This window comes from Macadamia integrifolia, chromosome 13, assembly GCF_013358625.1.
Source record: "Macadamia integrifolia cultivar HAES 741 chromosome 13, SCU_Mint_v3, whole genome shotgun sequence".
NCBI lineage: Eukaryota > Viridiplantae > Streptophyta > Magnoliopsida > Proteales > Proteaceae > Macadamia > Macadamia integrifolia.
Window position 1 is genome coordinate 8979796 of NC_056569.1, and position 15162 is coordinate 8994957.

The 15162-nt window shown below is 35.9% G+C and overlaps 1 protein-coding gene across 1 annotated transcript; it reads right to left on the reverse strand.

Annotated features, from left to right (window-relative positions):
• Positions 1-6461: 6461 nt before the first annotated feature.
• Positions 6462-14763, reverse strand: LOC122058825 (elongator complex protein 6). The gene is made up of 5 exons (XM_042621512.1): positions 14327-14763; positions 12882-12954; positions 8146-8357; positions 7900-8046; positions 6462-6686 (listed from the first exon to the last, which is right to left on the reverse strand). The coding sequence occupies exons 1-5, from the start codon at positions 14552-14554 to the stop codon at positions 6564-6566; spliced, it is 783 nt and encodes a 260-aa protein (XP_042477446.1). The 5' UTR covers positions 14555-14763; the 3' UTR covers positions 6462-6563.
• Between the last annotated feature and the right edge of the window lie 399 nt (positions 14764-15162).

Here is a 15162-nt window from a genome sequence, read left to right on the forward strand (position 1 = left end):
TCTCTCTCTCTCTCTCTCTCTCTCTCTCTATATATATATATATATATATATTTTTCCCTCTCCTACTCTCTCCTTCTCTCTTGCGCTGCGATCCTCTCATGTTCACATTCTTCCTACCTTCTTCTTCTTGTTCTTGTTCTGTTTTTGAATATTATCACCATTGTTTTTCTTCTTCTTTTTTTTGGGAATTAACTTTTCTATCACTTCTTAATTGTAATGAATTTTCTGCACGCTTTCCATTGTTCTTCTCAATTCTATACTATTCTTGTAAAAAGAATAAAAAATTAAAAATTAAAAATAAATAAATATATATATATATATATATATATAACAACAATTAGGGTTTAAAAGATATTGGCCTAGGCAACTTGACCAAGGTGAAACCATTTGAACCACCAATTATTTCCCTAAAAGACCCAGTGGTTGGATGATATGGATGTTGATTTTTTTTTTTTTTTTTTTTTTGAAGATTACTATTGAATGGGATTAAAACAAGGGGGGATTTACTATCACTCCCTTACACTTGGCCTATATTTACTAAAACTTCCCTACCTTTTACTTTTTTACAGATACTTCCCTGCTTTTTGATTTTTTACTTCTCTTTCTTCCCTGCTATTTTTAAATATCCAAATTATCCTTCCTTTTCACTTGTAACCTATTACATTTTTTTCATATTGATTAGTTTAAAATTTGGTCTGAACCAAACCACTTACAAATTTTGTCTCATCCAATCATCAAGGATATTGATATAGCTGATGTGTCCTTAAAGATATTATTTATTTATTATTATATTATTATTATTTTTTATTTCGTCTCATCCAATCATCGGGGATGTTGTTTCTTTATTATTATTATTATTATTATTATTATTATTATTATTATTATTATTATTATTATTATTATTATTATTATTATTATTATTATTATTTGTCTCATCCATCATCACAAATTTAGCAATCTATTTTTTTATCGGTATTAGATTGGTATCTGTCTTAGTCAATCTAAGGATTAAAAAAAAATAAAAACGCATGACACCCGATTGGAACATATGATACGGATATAGATATAGATATAGATAGGATACAAAATTATTCTTTTTTGAATTTACAATATCCTTGATGATTAAATGAGACAAAACTTATTAGTGGTTTGATTCAAACCATATTTTGAACCAATCAATTTGAAAAAAAATATTGTAATAAGTTACAAGTGAAAACGAAAGGTAATTTGAGCATTTAAAAAGAGCAAGGGAGAAAGCGATGTAAAAATCAAAAAGCAATGGAGTATCAATAAAAAAGTAAAATGTATGGGAGTTTTAGTAAATATAGGCCAAGTGTAGGGGAGTGATAGTAAATTCCCCTTAAAACAATCCAAATATCGAATGCCCAATATAGAAAGATGGATTATGACTCCAAGGGATGGGAATATTTACTTCCTTCATATATCATAAAGTAACAAACTTGGCAAATTAAAATTTAAGAAAGTTGACTTCTTTGCAGCTTCTTCAAATTATGTCTGAAGCTAACTTCAAAGCTAAGCTAGTCACTCACCATTTCTCGTAAGGGAGAAATTTAATTGTCCAGTGAGTTATAATATGGATTTCATAATATGAATTTTTTTGCCATTTTCATTTTACCTCACAAAATATAGACATAATCTGAACTAGGGATAAAACTGCTTCAATTAAGTATTATTCTAACACATAAAATTCAAAACTGAGAAAGCTTGTCAAGCCAAGGATCTAGACCATCCCATGTGTTCAAAGTTTATTAAGGGTGTGTATGGATCAAGTGTATTGGAGCATGGACATACTTGATCAATTTAGACCATTTCCTTAATTATGTTCCTTTTTCCATATAGATACTGAGACTGATTTACAATTGATTCTTTCCTATGAGTTTACTAAAAGAATTTGGGCTGCAGGATACTTAGGGTTTCATACTGAGTTTACTCTTGCTCCATTTCTTCATATTGTCAAAATATTATTCAGATTTTGATCTTCCAAAAGTTGATTGCAAATATCTTGAGTCGGTAATGGCTATTATTTTCTACTTCATATGGATGATGTTCAACAGATCATTGTTTTATTGCTCTTCTCCCAACTTGGTTACTGTTCTTCAGTTAGTATCTAAATGTTCTGTCGAGCTAAATCTTTTAATTGCAAGTGGAGATTTCTGAATCTAATCCAAATGGTTCTTATACGGTTGAATGTAATGTCCATATTGGATCATCAGAGGTTTTCGAATATGGGTAAACTAGTTATTATTGTGATGGCTGGTTGAGGATCTGTATTATTTTATTATTTTGGAGCCAGAGATCAAATGTATACTGCAAGGATTGGATTACAAATCGCTCAAGAACAAGGATGGGAAGATATTAGTCTGGACTCTGGGGTGACTATGAGGAGGTGGCAGAATGAATGAGGGATGGATGGAAATCTTCTTGGCATTGGGACTTATTTGTGTTATTGTATGATGTTTATAAGCTTATCTCTGAACTTAAGTCTGTTTTAGTTTTTAAGAAGTCTAGGAAGATAGTGTTGGTGATTGGTAAATTAGCTGAGAGAGCAAGAGAAGACAGGGTTAAATGTAGTTTATGAATGATGTTCACTCCTTTATCTGTAATCTGGCCATTGGGGTGTACATTCCATCGTCAGATGATACCAAACTGTCCCAAACTCTTGTAGTTATGTACCCATAAGATATTAGCCTTGAGCACCATTTTGTTGAAACTGAACGGTAAGAAGTAGAAATCAGATTTTTCTGTCCATATTCTAAATCAGGGAATCCGAATACTAACAGAGCATCCTTTTCCCCTGCAAATACCATCAAGATGGTTTACGAATTTTAAGATACATGCCAATCAACTATCAAGGTTGTTTTTTCTCAAGCAGGATAGGCATTGTTACTATTGCAGGATCATGCCATGAACATCTTAACTTCTGTTGATGGTCAAAGGAGGTAGAAGGGAGAATGAATTGAGCAAGGACTCATATTGCAGCAGAGCAAAGCATTAAGCACTTAGAAATCTGGACTAACTGTGCTTAACTTGAACAATGGATAAAGGAGTAGAATCCTAACACTTCGCCATAGACAATACACTACCTGTTTAACTTATACTATGTTCATGTTAGAACAGTTTGATTTTGTAAGGTAAAAAGTTAATCAGATATAGCCTGCCTATATAGTTTAAACATATAGAAAAGACTACTTTGGACCAAATTATTCAGCACATAACAGGACAAATTTGCTCATGAGAATTAAGTGTCCATGGGTTCCACAATTGATCAATCCTTCAGGTCTTGTCACATTGCAATGTTCCTCTTTGAATTAAGTTGGAAACTTCCATCCACCACAGTTTATATAAACTTACTGTGATGAGGAAGAAGTGACCATTAGAACCCCATGTTTGCCAAATGTATCTAGGAGATGGGGATTGTTTTGTAATCTTTTCATTCATTGCATTTATGCTCAAAGGATTCAGAATCCTTTTCTTGATCTTTCACTTACTGTTAAGTTAGTCCAGTAATAACTGCTATTATGGCTGTTTAGCTCTCTTCCTCCTCTCTGGCTTCTTGCCATGGGAGTATATCCTTTTTTTTTTTTTTTCTTCTATGATGAATCCTTAAAATATTTCTGTTTCTGTTTTCCCTGTTTTGAAGACACCAATCTTGATTTATCCTTTTTGTCTGTTTCTATCGTCTGTTGTTTTCACCTGCTTTGTATTTTCACCTGCATTGAGAAACATTTCAGTCCAGCCAATTTTTTTAGGGCCTTCAAGGGTACAAAATGCATAAGCTTGACAATTATGTTTTTTATTATGTTTTGACTTATCCTTTGTGAATTAGTTTCTGATATCAGTATGTAATAAGTCCTTTTGTAATGACACACCTAAGGTGTCTTACTTTCTTACCATTTGTTTTATCGGTTGAAAGTCTTAATGCAGATCCGATATAAAATGACAGATGGGGATTCATCAATTAACAGCAAGGAGGCAGCGGGACAGAAAAGGAAGACTTGTATTAGATTTCCCAAACCTGTCTTGCATCACCTGTACTACACACATAAATTTTGGGATCTGACTATGGTATTCAGTTTTACATTCGTTGAACGTAAGGAATAGGTTTCATACTCTCAAGAGTATATCTTAAGAGTATTGGGGAATGCTTTTCCCTTTTCTGCATGCTCTATTGGTACATCAAAGTAATACAATCTTTTTTTAGCTGCTGATCTCAAATTTTTTGTTGTTGATGCAGTAGCCTCAATTCTGAGGAGGGGAGTAATCCTTTCTTTTCTTGTTACTAAGCTCTGATTATTGTCAAGTCTCTTAACTATTTTAGGTTCCTTCTATGCTTTAAGTCGCTTAACAATGGGAAGCCTCCAACTTTCTCAAGGAAGAGCATAATCAAATTACCAAGTAGAATAAATGAATGAAGAGAAACAAAGGAAGTGTGAAATATATAGTTAAAAAAATTAAATAGTTTATAAAAGCATATGGGATAATGATTATAAACATTTCTTTTTAAAGTATGAAAATTTTACTTCCATTCACTTCCCTTTAAATTCCCATTGCAACCAAACGGAGCCAATGGGAAATCATATTTTATATCTTTTGCTTGTGATGGTCCGGTCCATTTCTTTTCTATTTTCTGGCAGTTTAATGAAGGCCCAAACCAAAACCAAACTGAAAAGGGTTTGATGCGAGTCGATTTTGATAGATTCAACCGATTCAGGTTGAAAATTATCTTATTTTTAATTTTCTGATGAGGAACTTTACTAGGGTGTCCAATAATTTTCACTTGTCCTCTCATTGGCAAAGTATGCTAACAATTTTAAAATTTACAAATTTCGAATTTTTCTCATTTCTTTAATAAAAATTATTTTTTAATAAAAAAATACGAGAAAATACTTACAAGTTGGGTGGTTAAAATGGCTTCACAAGAAACATTACTTGTATTTTTATGAATGAATTTTAATTAGATGAAAAAAAGGAAAATGAGTTAAAATGGCCTTCATGATAAACATCTCTTACATCTTACACGTGAAAAATCGATTTTCTTAATAATAATAATCAGAAATATAACAAACGATCTTCATGAAATGCATCTCTTACATGTGAAAATGGATTTTCAGAAATAGCCCCTACCCATATGAAGATTGATCCGACTAAACCCTATTTCGTAGCGAAAGCTGGTTTCATCTGTTTTAATGACATTGGTCAATGAAAAAGCAACCAAGCAAAGCTTAGAAATTGCTAAGAGACAAGACCTTACACTAGTGGATGGGCCGGTGGGTGGGCCGATGACCAGAGTCGATCCTTAGACCTTCTACACTCTTGACGTCTACTCTACAAGCAAAAGCTGCAACCTCGATTCACCACATGTCACTGTATGCATGTGACAGTGGATTGAGTCAGGTGGGAGTTGGGACTCAGGACTGGCGACCCACCAGCCACCATTGAATTCATGTTATGTATTCAATTGGCCCCACAAAAAATTGTCTCAAGACTCCAAAATCTCTAAATATAAACATATACATGGTCATGTAATAATGTAAGATTTCTCTTATCTAACAATCAAGATTTTTCACTGGTGAAATCCCGCTCGAAACTCCAACTTCCAAGTGCCAGCTTGAGAAGGCTCAGCCCGTGACTTTTTTGTTTTTTTTGTAAAAAAATAAAATCCATGATTAGTCTTTCATCACGAGTCATTATGGAGAGTGGATCAGGTTCACGTATGAGAATGACCTTGATCCGTGGATTTAGAATCAATTTTCTCTTTCTTCATTTATAGATTTAAAATCTAGACCAGGGGCGGACAAGAACATTCTCGTATGTGAACCTGATCTGTTCACATCATTACTAGGGAGAAGGGTTGGAGGAGCAATAATGATTCTACATGGGTGGGTGAACTCGGATTGCGATCCTCTTATGCATGGAGAAGCAGTGCCCCCAAGGCTCAACAGTGGGATTACTTATAATCAGGCTTTTTCACTGATGAAATCCCCCTGGAAAACGAAATAAGCAGTGTTGCCAGTAGAATCTTTAGTCCACAAGTAGTTGATGTTGACTCTACAGGTCACTTGTTTGACTGAGGATCTTCATGATGTAACTTTCCATGTTTATGTGGTTAACCGCTCTCCCACATGAGATAAATTGGGTCCATCAGGCAATTCAACAATTGAAACGGACATGAGTGCCATTCAACTAACAAGGGAAACTCTGTCAAAGGTTGAGAATGGAGGGTTCACAAACCTCAAAGCACAAGTTAGGCTGCGCTAGAGATCAAAAGTGTATCATACCTTTATGCTGAATGCAAGCTGACAGCAAGTCAGTCCTTTTTTAACTCCCCTCACTCCAACCGCCAAAAGGACTGGGGGAGGGGGGAGGGGGGGGGGGAGGGGGAAGGAGCAATGGCAACAAAAGACCTGCACAGAAGATGCCTCCAAGCAGAGCTCAATATATGAAAAGAGAAAAGTTGTAACTTTCATTTATAACTAAACATTTGATTATATGATCATATGAATACATGAATGTCATGCAGGAATCTATGGCTTCAAGCCTTCTCAGGATCGACTCCCTGGATAGAAGTACTCAACACTATTTTCTTTGATGTTGAAGTGGAAATTACATACTCTGTTCCTCAAACTCCTCTGCTCATCAATTATTCCCTTGTTAATAACAGTCAACTGCAACAAAGAAATATAATACTGAATGAATAAATATGGTTAAAGTTATACCTGAATGGTACAATTTACTTACAAATACTATGAACACGATCAACCACATGGCAAGAAACATAATTTCTATAGAGGGAGAGCAATAAGGAAATTTATTCAGAAAAACGCAGACACATAAATTTTGATTTATTCATTCACATTCAGATTTTGTTTCTGAAAGATAATAAAATATGGCAAAAGCTCTTGTGCATGGTGCACGGTTCGCACACAAGATGTTGGATGGGGACAAAAGAACATCCCCATCAAAATGAAAAATGCAACCCCCACCCCTATTTGACGAATCGCCAACACATGGAATCTCCCATGCACCAATCCTTTTCCCAAGAAAATTCACTGTTTGCCATTTCAAATTGTGTTTCGATGCCATTTACATGAAAACTACAAATAGGTATAGACACTGGCTATCAAGTCCAAACAATCAAGGAAATATGTTCTCCATGAAATGAAATAGAAGGTAATTTATATTTCAAACAATATATAAAGAGGTGGGTTTCCTACAAGGGCAGAGTAAGAAGAAATCTGCATGCTACACTAATGAGGGGTTGGAAAATGGTATCATCTATATGGGTCCACATGGGGTCATCTCCAAAATAATCTGAAAATCTACTAAACTAAGGGCTCATCTCCATCATCTCCATCATTTTTTCCTCTGCCATTTCTTGGGCACCATGGAGATAGAGTTCAAAGACTCATATCGGATTTTGCGGCTGTTATCAGGGAACTCTTGTTTGTTGATGTTGGGTTTCCGATATTTCAGGGGCACTACATTTAGCTACTTTAGCCCCAAAAAAATGGGAATAGAATAATCCGTTATTTTTTAGTAAGGCTGGATCATTCTAGCTCTGTTTTATTTCTCCAAGTACTTGTTTTTTCCCTTTCTTGGTGGAAAGCTAGCCATCTTCAATACCTCTCTTGATAGTCTTATTTATAAATCTCCATATTTCATTAGAAAGAAAGTAAGAACTTGATTATGGAATATTCCATGGTGGTGGAAAACACCAATATCATCTATGAAAGCCTTTTCATGATAGAACATAGCCTAAGCTTCTAAATCAAGAGCAAATATCTCATAATGATCCATAAACAGAATATATGTGTGTGTGAAAGAAAGATATGGCATAAATGTGATGAAAAACATCAGGAAAAGAACCACAAATAATACCTGTCCATGCACATCAGTAGCCAAACCAGTAACCAAAGGCTCTGCCTTTATCACAACATCAGCAAGATATTCCATGTGTAAAATTAGTGTAGGGCCCATCATGTCTGAATAGATGTCCTCATGATTAAGTATTACCAGTGAGCAACCCTGATGCAAGGTGAATTAATCAATAAAATTACTAAAAGGAATGTGAAAAATTTACATGAAAGTCAATAATAAGACCAAAAACCTGTTACAGATTCTTACAAGTTCTGAGGTTAAGGTGTGACAGTAATGCAGAAAGTCTATGACATTATTTGAAGTTCCATTCGCAGCTACCTCCATAAGAGATATATCATCAATCACAATGGTAACGCAGCTCTTGTTGTATTCAGGTGATACAATAACTTCCAAAGTTTTTTGGATTTTCCCATACAAATCAATCACTCGATCTTGATCACTTTTTCCTACATCTTCATCTAGTGGATCAAGTTGACAAAGAATTACTGAGATTCATGGATTCAAAATCACTATGAAGTTCAGGAGAACAATGAATTAGGAAGCTTAACTAGGTTTTTAATCCACACTACTTGACTATGGTTATCTACTTTTCTAGTAATCAATTGTTCAAAAGTCAGTCTTCTTGAGAGAGAAGGAAAAACAAACTAAAAGAGAAAGCGCCAAACCAGATATTTTGTAAGCAGCATCACTTCAGTGACCTTTCAATACTTGTAAATTTCAAAAACCACCGAAATATTGATGAGAGAAAAAAAAAATTACAGGAAATATTTGGAAAGACAGCATGTTTGGCTAGACCTCCCCCCCCCCCCCAACAAATAGGAGGAGAGAAATATCACATTGCTGATAAAGAAACATGGACAAAGAGACTTTGATTTTCCTCCTCCCTTTTTTTCTTTTGAGTGGGGGGTGGAGGTGGGGCCCATGGGGGTGGGTAGTGGAGGGGGTCGTTTTGTGCTTTCTCAATAAGTAGAAGAAAAGAAGTGAGCAGAGGTGATGAAGAGAAATTCTCCAAGTCACAATCACCATTGAGAAGGCTTGCAAAGAATTCACAGCTTTCAGGCTTTAGGGATACCCTTAAGCAGCTGTGAGAAGCGGAAAACCCATCAAAAAATACGATTGTTCGTGAAGGTTTCCACAGAAAGACCCCTTGGTTCTGGCAAATGGATCACAATTACAGGTACCTCAAAATTGAGCCTTTTGGGGGCATATCTTATATTGGGTGAAGTGTATTGGGTGGGCCCAACCAGATAAGCTTATCTGGTTGGCCCATGTAATTACCATGTAGCAGCTTGATGTAGCCATTCTTACTATTGGATAGAAAGGGCCGCATCTGGATTGGTCATGTATCAAATTCTAAACTCAAGTTCAATCAAAGACCGTCCCTTGTATGTCGATGCACCTACCTATTTTCAGACATCCATGTATTGGTATTCACCCACCCGTAGCGCTCCTTTAGACCTAGATATTTGAAGCTTTATTTTTTGCAACTTGGCCAACTCCAATTGGGCTGAAACTTTATCGGTGGGCAGGGGACCCTGGGGTCTACCTATCTACAAATTTGGCCTCATTTGACATGCCACATAGCAGATTTTTGGGCTGACTAGACAGGCTTATCTGGCTCTGCCATGAAGTGGCAATTTTTCCCATATCATATATAATGATATAATTTACGTCAAAAACACTAAATTAGGTTTCTTGAATTGACTGCAATCAAAAATCCATTCATCTAGGAGTCTTAGAGTTAAGATTACAGATATAAGGGACAATCCACCATGGTGATGGGTTCTAAGTCACCTAGGCATTAGGGTTCAGAACAGCAATAAAACCAGAATGGCAGTGACAGGTTTAGAAACCAGCAAACACAGAGTTAATTTAAATAGAAGCAAAACAAGCCTGATGTGGCCAGAAATCTGGTTATGTAGGCAGTTAGGGATAGAGAACAAACCCTAAAAGTCTGATTTAGATCTGATGGTTAGATCACAAAATATCAGGTTCTAACAAAGATAACACAACCAAAAGAGAAACTCAGTTTCAGTAACTGACAGAGATAGCAACCAGAAACCAGGAAATAGAAAGTCAGACTCAATATAGAAACTGGGATCAGAATTAGAAACTAAGCAGGACAGAAAATAGCAACTAATGAAAAAAAAAAAATTGAGACTAGATCAGATTAGTAACTGAAGTAGAGCAGTCATAGCAGCATACTAGCATTCGCAGGTCAAAGAAAGGTTTAAGAACTGAGATAAATGAAAACAGAGTAGCAGTCAGCTTTCAGAGATCAATGACTGTGTTGAAAGAGAAACAGACGCCGATTGATCACTGGAACTTTAGAAGCAGCAAAACATTTAAAATTCTGTATCAGTGATGATGTTTGGTTTGGAACAGAACTGAGAGCAATATCAATATCAAAAAACTGAAAGGGAAAACAGATTAACAGCCGAGTCACAGAAAAGAAAGCAGAAAAATTATGCCTAAAGAATTTTGAATTAAGCAAGCAAACAAAACTCAGGGAAGAATAGATTATAGAATTTACCAGCCACAGGATTTAGAAAACAGGGAACTAAGCTCAGTTTACTGGAAGAGAGGGAAAGAAGAAAAGGATATGTCCATGCTTCCCACTTGAACTGCAGAGCATGAACCCCAACTAGCTCCAGTTCTAGAATTTCACCAGGTTTCTCTACTGAATCCTATCACAGAGTAGGTCTGAATCTCACAGAAGGCTCTGCCTCTCACAGAACAAGAAAGAAAAGCTTTTCTGAAACTCAAGATCATGGGGGCATCTGTGTAGCCCCTTCTCTTTATTTATAGACCTAATAAATAATAGAATTAGGAAGCCCCCATGCACAAGCTAAAGAAAGTCCCAATACAACTTTTGAAAATAAAAGTCCCTAGAAACTCTAAGAAGACAGAAATAAATACCTAATTTCGTATAGGCCTAAAATCACTCATATTTGGGCTTATAGAAATGGCACATTACAATAGGAAACCCAAACATACTAAGCCCACAACCCATATAACCCATAGGAGACTTGAAATCAAGTTTAACTTGAACCACAGGTTCGGTTTGACCCAGAAAACTTAGCAAAAGTACAAAACCCAACACAACATGATCTTCTTCTCTTCTTGCTGGAATTCTGCATCACATGGCAAGACCAAATAAATCTACACAAAGCTTCAAGCGGAACAAAATTGTCAAAACAGTTACATCCTGCAAATTTTGTCAAGGTTTGATTAAGATCAACATCTGTCCAGATGATTAGGTAGAGTTGGAGATCTTCAGAACATGTTTCTATTAGAATTGAGTACCCAAAATCAAATTTTTTGAACCATGAATCTAATCTCATGCAACTTAGGATGTGCAAAGTTGAAACCAATACAAAAGGGACTTAGGGTTAGCTGTTAGCCTATAAAAGTAGACTCTCCAAAGGAATGCAGCACTTTGGCAAACCAACAACCATAAGAATTATCAGCATCTCCTATGAAAAACTCTTGCACGTAGAAATCGTCTCCGTAGAACATAGGGTTCCAAACCCTAGAATCAGAAAAAAAAAATAGCACAAAAGAGAGAGAGCCTGCGATTTAAAGAGAAAGGGAGGAGCACTCAAAATCGCAGAAAAGGAGGGAGAGAAACTGGAATGAGCAGGAAGCTTCTCTCTCCTCCCTCTGGCTGCTATTATATAGACTTTCCACTGATAGAATCCTTGTTTGCTAAGTAAGCCAAGTGGTGTGATCCTAGTGGGTCCTACTCAGCTAACCCTATCTTTGTCAAAGAAATAGTTCTATCGCAATTTAGTCCCTCCAACAACAGCCTTTTCCCCAACTAAATGGGATCGACTACATAGAACCAAGGGAGTGTAAGATGAAAGAAAAATATAGAAAAAAGAAAATGAAGGAAATAGGAAGAGATAAATCAACACCGCAGGAACATCCCACCTACAAGCGATCAGCTACATGAACCTTTGCCCTCCAAATAGCTCTGTTTGCAGTCATACTAGGGTCAAGAGCTACCTTCTGCATGTCTTTCCTTACAACATCATCTATGGTCAATTTAGTCCCTCAACTTTACAATATCACATAACAGACTTACAGTCATGGAAATAATTATTGTCACCAACCCTAGTCCGTCAAAACATCTTACAAAGAAAATCTTGATCCTACTAGAAAGTCTTTATATGCTGCTGGAATATTCTGTTGAGACTCTGTTGACAAGGTTCTATTTTGTGCTGGGAGTTGTTTTAATTTAAGTTTGTAGATCGTTAGTAGTTCCCATTTAGTAGTTGATGTTTTGGGAACTTTCTATGTTTTATGAAGTTGAGGGTGGACCTCGGCGCAACAATAAGGTTGCTCCATTGCAACCTAGTGGGTGCAGATTCGAGTTGGGAAACAGCCTCTCCGCAAAGCAGGAGCCTCGTGCACTGGGTACGCCCCTTTTTTTCTATTTTGAATGTAAATACTAATTTCTGGTTTCTCAGTTACTAATTTCTGCAGATCCATTCATTGGATCATTCTCAGTTTTGGAGCATATATTCTACAGGGTGTAAGAACTATTACATCTAACACTCAGCCCCATCAAATGTTAGTTATTAAGTCCTTAAATTAATCCTAATCTGGCCTATTTTCTACCAGTATCCTATCACTGTTTTCTTGCCCTGTGGTTAGTTGTCTAGTAATCTGTCCTACAGGTTATTGGTCTTCAACACTCAGCCATTGACAGCGTATTGAGGGGTCTGTTTATTGTTAGGTACTTAGTGTTTGAAGTTCAATAGTTAAGATAACATTTTCTTTTCCCCTATTCTTTCTCTTTTATTCGGTTTCTAAAGCTTCAGATGGAAATAAGCAGTCAATTCCTCAGAAAATATTATGCATAATCAAACTTCGGGGTTGATGAGGTAGTGGACCTCACAATCCTCCGAGCATCACTCCAAAAATAAATAATAGGATGTAAATGTATATCAAGAATAAAAAAATTCAGGCCTTCTCACCAGGATAATCCAGCTTAAGCATGTCAAAGAAAAAGAATCTACCATTCTCCCTGTGAGCGACTAAGTTGCAGCTCTGTTTCAACAATCACAGAACATGCTCCATTTATGAGGAAGAAGCCACAAAAGTATTGATCAATACATATCTATAGCAAGATAAATAGCTAATATATTGCAAGTCCTCATAAAAGAAAATTAAATATATGAACCAAATACATATTCCCTGATACAAAATCCAGGAGTATTTGATAAATCCCACAAAAAAAAAAAAAAAAAAAAATCAAACCGAAAAATTCTGACATAGATGGCATAAAAAGAAGAAGATAATCACGAGACCGTGGAAAGGTAATTTCATATGTCTATGCCCATGGAATATTAACAAATTACAACTCAATATGTCAACTAGGAAAGCTACACATAGTCACTAGCAGAAAATATAAAATTAAACAACAATCTAGCCCATGATAAACATCATAGGGAATTAACTCGAAACTGTATACCACATAGCACTTGAAACAGTTTTATCAAGTTATAGAAAAGAATGGGGAAAGGCAAAGCAACTTTTTCAGGGCATCGAAATATGAAGGTGACAGTTTATCACCCATCCCATCCAGGAAATTTTACAACTTAACCAACACTTCTTATGGGTTATAGCTTTGAACTCAAATATGAATCCTATAACTCTGAAGGTGAACAGTTAAGAAAAATGAAACTTTTCAAATGATGGAAAAACTACTGAAAGATTGTCAGTTCCTACGTCCTAGAAGTAGGCAGCATATGCAACTATAAGCTAAAACATGTATTATAATTAATGGTAATCCAGAGAATGTTAGTTCTTTAACGAGTTTTGTAGCCTCTTTTATTTCCTTAGCCAAGCAATGGTCTTCCAGCATCATTTCTTATCAGTTGAGGTAGGGCAGTACTTGAAATCAATAACTTTACCTCGCACTACGGCAGAGGCTGAAGGGAAACTCAGAAAATTGGCTTGGTGATTTCCATAGGAAATGAGGAGTTTCATGGATAAAACGAGACCATGCCATGAAATGTTATAGTGAAACATCTTTACCTCGCAAATATCCTCCAATAAATATCGGGAAAGCAGTATTACCTCAAGAATAAACATTCACGAAGCAAATGTATGAGACAAGGGAGGGCTCTCAGCACCCACCACTCAAGTTAGCCACGACAACCAAATATCATTCTTCTTCCCATGACAAACAAACCCAACAGAATCTCCTAAGAAACCCAACCACCCTTTAAGCTACTATCCTTAAAAATCAAACCCATTAGTTCTAATGCAGAGAAATGATCAAATTACTCCACAGCACTGTGAACCATTATTTTTCTAAGTTGACGAATAACATGTTTGTTATAATGCCCAAAAGAATCCATAGAGATGATTGTAAAAAGATAAAAGGTTCTAACGAGTGGGAGTTCAAACAGCTTACAAGTTTTCTTAAGATACGCTCGTAGTGAGAGAAGGGTTGTGCAAAGGCGACAAAGAGCACAACACCAGAGCTGGTGGGAGATAAGGCACGTTTTATCAAGTGGTGAAGAACGAAAGCTCCGTTGGTCTCAACGCAATCCTCAATGAGTACGACTCTCCCGGAACATAAACCTGTAGTTGCATTGTCGAATCTTAGGGCTTCGTCGAGTACATTCGAAGAGAGATCCATGTCTCTTCTTCAACGCCGGTCGAAAGAATTGAAATTGGAAAAAGCTTTTGTTGTGTTGAACGCTTAGACGAAATTGATTAGAAAAATACAGTAAACAGGAAAATGAGTAATAAAATTAAGGGTGCTGAAAGGGCTGAAATCGGAGCGGAGAGAGAGTGAGGAAGGTGGGGAAGGAACCAAAAAGGAAAAAAAGGTGGGGAAAGCCGGAAGGGAATGGGTTTAACCGTTTATGCTTATAAAAAATGTTAATCCGATACGGCTTATCAGTATCGGTATCGATATTTGGCAGCGACGGATACTTGTGTTCGTCATTTATGTAGGCCACGTCGGATAAGGATGTGAATTTTTGAAACTGATATCATTTATCAAAATATCGCAATCGAATCGAATCATTTAGATCAAAATTGTGAAACTGTTCATTAAATGATTCAATTTTCGTTTTAAAATTGAAATCATGATTCGATTTTGATTTTAAAGTTTAAACCATTGATAAACTGTTTAAATAAATCGTTAAACTGATTAACGATTACATAAATTTAAGTCATTCAATGTTAAGTTTCCATACATTTTAATTAAAAATAATATATATATATATATATATAACAATA

What these genes read in the sequence shown, in the direction of transcription:
- LOC122058825 (XM_042621512.1), bottom strand. Translation starts at nt 14,554, where the DNA reads ATGGATCTCTCTTCGAATGTACTCGACGAAGCCCTAAGATTCGACAAT. An exon ending in GCTTAAGCTGGATTATCCTG is followed by an intron (nt 8,358 to 12,881) that starts GTGAGAAGGCCT and finishes TTGATCCACTAG; the next exon opens with ATGAAGATGTAGGAAAAAGT. An exon ending in CTACTGATGTGCATGGACAG is followed by an intron (nt 6,687 to 7,899) that starts GTATTATTTGTG and finishes TCTTTGTTGCAG; the next exon opens with TTGACTGTTATTAACAAGGG.